At 39.7% G+C, this 9,023-nt stretch overlaps 1 protein-coding gene across 7 annotated transcripts in view; it reads right to left on the bottom strand.

Annotated features, from left to right (window-relative positions):
- Positions 1–9,023, bottom strand: part of LOC107701729 (serine/threonine-protein phosphatase 6 regulatory subunit 3-like) — a 25,855-nt gene that overhangs the window by 3,813 nt on the left and 13,019 nt on the right. For 2 of the 7 annotated variants that reach the window (XM_016503826.1, XM_016503816.1), the window contains exons 2-24: positions 8,588–8,766; positions 7,825–8,058; positions 7,490–7,676; positions 7,278–7,415; positions 7,005–7,070; positions 6,426–6,538; positions 6,183–6,296; positions 5,974–6,103; positions 5,466–5,618; positions 4,761–4,922; positions 4,597–4,661; positions 4,357–4,472; positions 4,193–4,278; positions 4,010–4,096; positions 3,663–3,760; positions 3,251–3,305; positions 3,024–3,154; positions 2,820–2,941; positions 2,539–2,719; positions 1,968–2,065; positions 1,704–1,887; positions 1,367–1,384; positions 413–523 (exon numbers count right to left, since the gene is read on the bottom strand). In XM_016503826.1, the coding sequence (XP_016359312.1) occupies positions 413–523; positions 1,367–1,384; positions 1,704–1,887; positions 1,968–2,065; positions 2,539–2,719; positions 2,820–2,941; positions 3,024–3,154; positions 3,251–3,305; positions 3,663–3,760; positions 4,010–4,096; positions 4,193–4,278; positions 4,357–4,472; positions 4,597–4,661; positions 4,761–4,922; positions 5,466–5,618; positions 5,974–6,103; positions 6,183–6,296; positions 6,426–6,538; positions 7,005–7,070; positions 7,278–7,415; positions 7,490–7,676; positions 7,825–8,051 (2,642 nt within the window). In that variant the 5' untranslated portion in view covers positions 8,052–8,058; positions 8,588–8,766. The remainder of the gene's footprint in view (positions 1–412; positions 524–1,366; positions 1,385–1,703; positions 1,888–1,967; positions 2,066–2,538; positions 2,720–2,819; positions 2,942–3,023; positions 3,155–3,250; positions 3,306–3,662; positions 3,761–4,009; positions 4,097–4,192; positions 4,279–4,356; positions 4,473–4,596; positions 4,662–4,760; positions 4,923–5,465; positions 5,619–5,973; positions 6,104–6,182; positions 6,297–6,425; positions 6,539–7,004; positions 7,071–7,277; positions 7,416–7,489; positions 7,677–7,824; positions 8,059–8,587; positions 8,767–9,023) is intronic. The other 5 variants (XM_016503852.1, XM_016503861.1, XM_016503835.1 and 2 more) reach the window with 5 other exon arrangements.

The following is a 9,023-nucleotide window of genomic DNA, read 5'->3' as shown; positions in this document are numbered from 1 at the left end:
GCTGACTGACAACGCTACTCTCATCATGCCGGACCGTTCACTGCTGCCTCGGGGTTGGCCGTGCACTGCTCTGATCTAGTTGAGAAAAGGGGAGGGGCTTGATATGCAACACATGCAACACAAAACTAGAGGAAATGGGAAAAGGTGGAGGGCACAGAACTCACTTGGCTTCGGACGCATCCTCAGGGAAAAAAATAGTTTCCCTACACACAAAAGAAATAGAAACATTTTAAAATTACAGCGGTGATGAATTTTCAGTATTTAGACTATATCTGCACGATATCTGAAATTAAGTAAAGTATTATACATATACAATATGTACTATATAATTTAAATATTTAAACAAATATATTCATCCATCAACAAGATTTATTTTATTAATACTTTGACTTAATAAATAAAAGACTCTTACCCTGGTTTCTGACAGTTGCTAGGAGGACAACTGCTTTTCTCCACTTCCACACTCTCTGCAACAAACAACTTTGCAGATGCGTCATCAGAGGTATATCGTTTCTCTTCTTCGCTACAGGACGATCAGAGAGGACAGCGTTTTAAAGAGTGCTCACTGACACTCCTTTAAAGAACAAAACCCCCATTTTAAATCCCTGGACAAACATGCAGAATGGAACGGACCACATTATTAGCAATGGGGCAAAACGGAAAATGTTCTGAAATGGGGATTGGTGGACAAGTAAGATGCGAGCATAACGACGTACAGAGACGGGAGAGAATGAACCACACAACAACTGGTTTATTAGACGAGGAGCTTGTTTAGTATGTGAGTGTGAAATGATGGTATAAATTTTACAAAGTGATCACATGTCAGCCATCTTTACCTTTAGGGTGGCATCAGGCCAAACAGCCATTTAATTAATTATAACCTCCTCTAAAGTCTCATGCCAGGAAGAACATGGTGGATTTTTCCACCAGGGAAGGTCTACAGAGATGCATCCTCCTTTATCAGACTGATTTACACAATTTAGAGTTCTCACACAGCCCGGGTTTAAAAGGGCCAGCTCGCACTAAAGTCATTTAGCCCTGTGAAAGAGCCATGGGACCAAACCGCAGCAGAGGATGAGAAGGGATCCATAAATCTTCACCTTCGGTGTTGGAAAGACTGGGAAACATATGGGCTTAAAACTTTTGGGATCAGAATGAGCTACATTTAAGGATCCATGGGGCATTACATGCTGTTAACATCCAGTACATCTGATATTAACATGCAAATGGTGATGGATACATTACAGTTTAAAAGAAAACAAACAAACATACGAACAAACAAAACATGGTTACAAATCAAAATGCAGTGGCTGACATGGGGAAAACCAAACTAAACAAGACACGCCCCCTGATTGGCTGTACATACCGATACGATTTCAACACTCTGAAGCCACACGCACGCCAAAGAGAGAGAGGAAGCTCATGTTGTAAGAGTTGCAGTTCAAGAAGGACAGATTGTTCTTTTTTTGTGCTCTCAAACAGACAAAACAGATGTTACAAAGCTCTGCATCTTAACAGCCCCCGATAAAAAGAGACACGGTGGGCGGTCAGGGCCTGGCTGGCTCTAGGTGCAGGAGGAAGAGGAGGAGGATACGTGACAAGGAAAGATCAGGTCTACATGCAGAGTGAAGTGAAGCTTGTGTCTCAAAAGGGGAGAAGAGGAAGTGATGCGAGGCACTGTGTGTGAAACCTGCAGGACTCACCTCTTGAAAACAGCAGTTTCAGTTTTGGCGTCTACAGTAAGGCTGACCGTCTCCTTCATAGAGCCGTTGGTGACCGTTTCTGTGATGCGGTCACTGGCAGGCTCTTCCTCGGGGTTCAAGCCATCCCCTACATTCCCTCTAGGGGAAGTCGGGGTGGTCTCATTGGGAAGCCACTCCTCTGTGTCTAAACAACATGATTGTTTTATTCTAAGCACTGCGTGTTGACAAATAGACAGAAGGAATAGTAAGAGGGTCTATTCTTACTTTCTTGCTGCATGGGCACGTTGACTCCCAGAGGGTCCACTGTTTCTATGCTGGTCTCCATGGCTACAGGGGAATTGCTCCTCAAAGGATCCTTGGGGCTAAATAAAATTAACATCTAATGAATTTTCCACTTTACTTTTTTACTTTTACTGATACTAATTCATCTATTAAACAGATTTTTAAATGAGAAAATATAGCTAGTTAACATTACAGTAAAATGTGTGACAATTTTTATTTAATACAAATATTTTGAAAAATACACTTTAAGTGAACTTAAAACAAGCCTATTATAATAAATGCAATGTGTGTGTGTTTGTCTTATACACAATTAATTCTATATTTTCTATTTATGGAGAGAGAGAGAGAGAGAGAGAGAGAGAGAGAGAGGGGAGAAAAGAAAGCCATTTACAATCAATGTACAAGACTGTTAAATATCCAAATTCTTTTCACTGTTTATAATGCAAAAAAAAAAATATGGACACTTGACCGTTTACATGACCGTACAGGTTTTGTGTTTAAGCACAACAATCAGTGCATTTTAAACACGCACTCGCGCATCATGTGAATGTACCCGACGGGTGTGAAGCTGGAGAAGTCAGCCCAACTCCTCTCTGCATCTGCAGCGGTGTTTGGAGAGTTCCAGCCCGCAGGTTCGGGCACTGCAGCCGGTGAGGTTGAGACAGGTGCGCTGGGAGCCGTGGAGCTGCCCGTGTCCATAGGCATGTCATCAAAATTTGCCATCCATACCGGTCCTGAAACAAAGCAAGACACAGAGCAAGGATGTGTGATCCTTGACCTTCAGCTGAAGACTAAACGGCGATAGATACGGCAGCTGATCATTTCTATTCTCACCATCCCCAGAGTCCACTTCCATTCTGTCTTCAGAGGTGGCGTTGGTGGATTCGAATGGGTCTCGCTTCCCATCCTCCTCCTCAGAGTCTGTACTCTCCTCGCTATCTGTACTTCCTGAGCTCCTGCATAGGAAGAAAGCCGTGGAGAATCAAAACTCTGGCATGATGAAAAACCCTTTTCGATGAGTTCCAAGGATTACAATACCTGGGACATCTCTGAGCTTCCGGTGCGAATGTGACGTCCTTCTCATCCCAGATATCTTCCTCATCCGATCCGGCGTCCTCAAACTGCTGGATCTTTTCCTTACAGCAGGCCTCAAAGAGTGCCATGTTCGCCTATAAGCACAGTAGGAACAATGAAAACATCATAAGCTTTTCAAGAAATTCAGCTAATAATCCACATTAATTTGATTAAATATCTCATATACTTACACTTTCATTTGTATTCAAGGAAAAATTGATGTCTGATATTCTATCAAAGGGAATACTGCAAGGTTAAAAAAAGAACAGATTTTAGTTTAGTTAAGCCCTTAAGACAATGAGCAGCACCCATCACCCACAGCATTACTGAAGGTCACCATGTACACCACACCAATCTATTCAGGACACATGGATAATCAGAACAGAGACATTTATGTGATCAGAAGTAATCTACACTGTATGATCCATGATTTAACACACACAACCCCCCAAAACAGGCTTTGTGAGTTCATTGAAAAGCAACATAACCCTAAAAAAAAAAGAATCCAAAGCCCCCACGCATAACGCTAAACCCTCCCAATTGATTTGTTAGCAGCAAAAATGGCGGTAAATCTGAAAAGCATCATGCACGATAGGTACTTACTCCCCGACATCATCCTGATCGGCAAACTCTTCGTCATTGAAGCCAAACTGCTCAATAAAATTGGACGTCATTTGTTGCATCTGATAATCAGAAAAGGCCTGGCAAACCCAGGACCAACGATAATGATATATATACACTACAAAGTAGCTTCATTTCAAAACAGCTGATAGCAGTTAAGCGTCTTGCATCAAAAAGCACTTACAGGACTAAAACAATTATAAATGCATTAACAGTTTAAACAGAAATAGATTTATTAAAATATGTATATTTAGCAGTACCATTAACATAAGAATTAAGATATTACAATTAATAGCAGCTTTTGTGAGCTCATCCAGGCACAGACTTACTTGCTGTATGGAGGAGTCCTGATGAAACCCGCTGTCTTTAAAATCTACCTCATCATCGCTGGATGTGTGTATGTGGTGTGTGTTAACCTGAGAATGGGGGGGGTAGTCAAATATATTTTTATAAGCATTATAAAACAAAAGCAAAAGTTTCAGAAGCGAGAAAATAAAACAGAGCCCACTTACTAAGTCAACAGTGTTTTTCTTGTTTATATCTGCTAGCTGTCCTGAAGTAAATGCCTCCCATCGTTCCCTATCCTCCTCTGGAAGCTCTGCAAGTGAGCAAATGTAAGTGGAAATGGCTTTGAAAATAGTCTGAAATAAAAAATAAAAAAGTATATGCATTTAACCTGAGATGAGCTGCTGAATTTGTGCCCCATTGGGGCCTTTGTCACTGTTGTGGACTATAGAGTTTGCTATTCTGGTCAGGTGACCCATGTAACCTCTCCGCCGCCCACCCTCGGCCCTGAGGAAAGAGAGATGAAGGATTTAGCAAAGACCTCTCCAGACACAACCACAGTGTCACAGATGTGTATACAGGATGGTTCCTCTTCTTCACACGTAAGCGATCAGATTTATTAGTTACTCACTGCTCCTTCTCATTTGATCCCCAGGCATCAAGAATTCTTTGTATTAACTGGCACTTCTGAAAGAGCTGTGGGTCAGAATAGAGAAGAACACATTAAACTTTGATTTGTGAAGCAAACAGCTTGTGTTTCAAAAAGCGAGTGAGTGGAAGGGATGATAAACTCACATGTTTAATAAGGATGTTTTCTCTTATGGGCTCTTGGTCTTCTTGGTCTCTGTTGATTTCAGGAGATTCACTTTGGGTTGAAGGCATCGCTAAGATCATCGCCGTACAGATTTCTACTTGCGTGTGTAGGAAATTATTCCATAAGTATTTGAAGTACATGTCCTTTAGACAAAAGAGACAAATTGTTTATTTTAGAACATTTATGGCATTCAAGCACAGATTGTATTATACAAACATCCTTTCTTAACTACATCTTTTGACAATAGGTTTGTTCCAAAATGTAATGAGCTTCTGAAGTTTCAGTGTGACTAATTACAAAAACATCTATATAGTTAGTATAACTCATGGCAGCGGACTACATTACCATTCAAAATCTGTGTCAGCGAGATGATGAAAATTAATAGTTTTTTTCAGTAAACATTAAATTGCATTAAATTGATTGAAAAAGACAGTAAAGGAATTTATAATTTTACAAACAATGACACTGAAGACTGGAGTATTGGCTGCTGAAAATTCAGCTTTGCCATCACAAGAATAAATTACACTTTAAACTAACTTATCTATTTTAATATATTTTAAATTGTAATAATATTTAACAATTATATTTTTTTATTTGTCATCAAATAGCCTCAGTGAGCACAAAATACTTTTTTTTTTTTAGCAAATGGACATCCCAGAACTCTTAATTGCATCTCAATCACTCACTAGTATGACTCCCAATGTGTTGAGGGCAATGAGCTCCTGGTTGATGATATGCGTGTTGGTCTGAAGAAGGCTGGTCACTAATCGCACCACATTTAGACGAGTATTTCCCACTGGTGGATCCAACACTCCCCATGTGGTATTCAAGACAGTTTTCTAATAAATTGTTAAAAAATATTAGATTAATGAAACGGCAAAGATGAGCCTGGATGTTGATTTAACTTACAAGAAATACTAAAACTACAACTCTAACACCAACTATATGACTAAATAGCATATAACAACTACAAACAACTATAAAAACAATATTAATCCAACATATATGGCTGTGTGAGCAAGCCAAGCTTTTATTTAAAAGGGCAAGATTCTGCCAGGTTATATTTGTACAGGTACAAAGTGTTGTTGTTGTCCAAAGGTAAATGTAATTAAGAATTTGGAGATTACAGTCTAAGTGAGGTCAGCTGATATAAAGTGCCAAAGTTTAGCCAACAGACATTCACAATGTTTTCACCTTTGGGGGCTCGAGCAAAAGCTGGTGAAAATCTTTCAGCCTGGGTCTGACGGCATCTAGGATACTCTGATTGACAGAGAATGAAGGATGGTTCATTCCAGGGGGACAAATCTCCAGATGGCCTTCAAACCTGAAAGGAAAAACCAAGGATGATATTCAGATATGAACAAAGACCCAAGAAGACCGAATAAATAATAAAATGCACTTACGCTGGTCTCCGTGTCTCAAATAGGGTTAGAAGAATCTGGATCACACTGACTACGGCAGAATCGTTCTTCTCTTTGATGAAGATGTTTGACAGCAACTGCTCTACTGTCTCTTGTCTAAATAGGCAGACAAACAGTCCATTCAGTACTACAGCATTAGCGTACCTGAAACTAGATCTTAATCCCTTCAAAAATGCCGCTCTCTAAAGTCACTAGAAAGAATTTTATTGACATGGACAAACTCACTTCTCCAGTGTGGCCAGCAGAGGGTCAGGCTCCGAGCAGCCCTGCACCTGGAACATTTGATCTCTGCTCAGCCGAATGATCTCACAGAGCGACTGGGACGCATTTGAGTGTCTCTGTGTGGAGGGAACAAGCATTTATTGTTACATAGCTAGCAAGTAGGGATGGGTCATCAGAACTCAACAATAAGGGCTGGTCAGACATGCAGTTTTTTTTTTTTTTAATTTTCAAACCCAACATTTCACCATAAAAATAAATAAAAATGAAAAGAAATTACTAGATTACTATTATAATTTATTTAGATCAGAGTTGCCCAAATCTTTGAATATGAAGGGCCAAAAATTTAACATTTATAAATGTATTATATTTAAAAGAAAAACAAACGAATTAAAATAATTATTTATAATATATATTTTCTTTTTTAAAATCAAATTAACTTTTTTCCATTTCATTTTACAATGTAAAAATTGAAGGAAAAAAAGAAACATGCTGCAATTGCATGTTTTTTTACCCTGCAACTTTGAAAAATAAATGATTTTTTTTTTTTGTATGTATTAAATTTCTTTATTGGACTTCACGTACATCCTCATCTTGTGATGGTTGCACCATGTCAACCAGCCGCTGTATGACTTTCTCTTCATTTAGCCACTGCAGAAGAACAGATGAAGAGGAAACTGTGAGGTGGTATTACGATGACAGTGAGTGGATTAAATGACTAATCCGTGATGAATTTCCTGCTGTATTCAAATGAAAAACATCCATATCTACATAACGAAAAATTGTGCATGCACAAAACCAAACTGCTTTTTACCCCAACAAAACATGAAAACCTTTCTTGTAAGTATGAAAACTCACATTTAATACATCTTGTCTAAGCTGCTGTGGCTCGATGCAGGTGAGCATCCTGAGCAGGAGGTCCATAATGGCCGAGGTCCCTATGTGCTTGATCATCAGATCCACAAAGTCTTCCCTCTTCCTGAGGAACTCCACGATCTAGATGCAGGAAGGAGATTTAGTTCACCTTTTTGCATCCATATGAATACGAACCAGTATGTCTGATCACATACCTGCTCTGGTTTCCTCCCAATGAGGATGCTCAGGACCTTGCTGAAGAAACTGGCCAGCAGCGGATTGAGGGGAGGCTCATTCTGTAGGAAGCTGTAGAGTTTCATCAGTAAATTTTCATCTTCACCCAGCATGTCATTGATCTGGCTAACATCTGAGGTCAGGAGTTCACAGGATATGTTGGGATACCTTTAAATAAAAAAACAAGCAACCCATCCATTTAACGGACCTCAAACAAGACATTCAACATAAGTCAACAAACAGTCATGAAGAAGCTTAGCACAGCAATTTTTAGAACAAATGTTTTTGTCGAGCAAGCATCAAATGTTATTCTTACTTATATTTGATCTTCTCCTCCACATCATCATTGGGCTCCTGAGTGATGTAGCCCACGAGATCCTCCATGCACTGTGGCCTCACCAGGAAGTCCACGAGCTTGTGGTTCTGAGACTTGCACTCCTGTAAGACATCCTCCTCATCCATCACCTCTGTCAGTGTAACGTCATCCTTTTCCAGGAGTGTGTCGATGTGGGATGTCGTGTGCAGATCAAACTTCCAAAACATGGTGCTGCTGAGGAATGAATAAATGGGAGGGGAACGGTTTTCAGATGCATGAACTGAAAACAAAATTAGGTTTGCTCTAGTGCTGGGCGGTATGACCAAAAATTTATATCACGTTTTTTTTCAAAATTATACCGGTTTCACAGTACATGACGGTATTTTTTTTTCATGCATGACCGGGTGTTAACCATATTTTCTACTGATTCAGAGAGGAAATACTGCAGTATATAGATTTAGAATGCCCTATTTTACTGTCATGATGAGTGAATATTGTCAAAAAATACCACACTAAACAGTGACTAAACACGACCCCTTTTAATACAAAGGAACCCCTTTCAAACAGTGTCGCGTTCCGAACGTTGTTTAAGCGACATACACCGGTATTGTGGTATTTAAAAAATTCATATCATAACAAAAATAAACTTATTATTCGGTATGAACCGGTATACCGCCCAGCACTAGTTTGCTCATCTATGAGTTTTGTATTATCATTATGACTGTAAAGAAGCTAAAATGTGACTAATTATGAAAAGGCTTACCTGAGTGTAGCAGAGACCAGAGGGTAAAAACTCTGATTAAAAATAAAATAATGCTTGTGCTCTTTGGGACTTCTGGCCCATTACAGGCACCACAGGCGGCAGAAACTGGAGAGACCCTTAAATAAAGGACACATGCAGAAGAAATGTCCTCTGCCACAGCAAAAACACTCAGCACACACCTGCAACAGAGAACAGACAGAACATATATTTGCCATTGGTAAAGAACACAAACAAATACATCTCTTCGCTAACCCAACCAATATGACCAGACCTGCCTGATTCTAGGGTTGTGACGGTGAGGAAATTTTCCCACCGGTTAATCGACGTGTGACAACACCAGTAATACCGGTATCATCGCGGGGGCGTTCCCTTTTCCTCACTTTCCTTAGCGTTTAAATAGCTTGTAAAAGCCGTGTGCGCATTTTACTTTCACTTT

This window comes from Sinocyclocheilus anshuiensis, unplaced genomic scaffold (assembly GCF_001515605.1).
Source record: "Sinocyclocheilus anshuiensis isolate Anshui unplaced genomic scaffold, SAMN03320099.WGS_v1.1 scaffold729, whole genome shotgun sequence".
Classification (NCBI taxonomy): Eukaryota; Metazoa; Chordata; class Actinopteri; order Cypriniformes; family Cyprinidae; genus Sinocyclocheilus; species Sinocyclocheilus anshuiensis.
The sequence above is the reverse complement of the archived record's forward strand: the minus strand, read 5'-3'. Positions and strand labels throughout refer to the sequence as shown.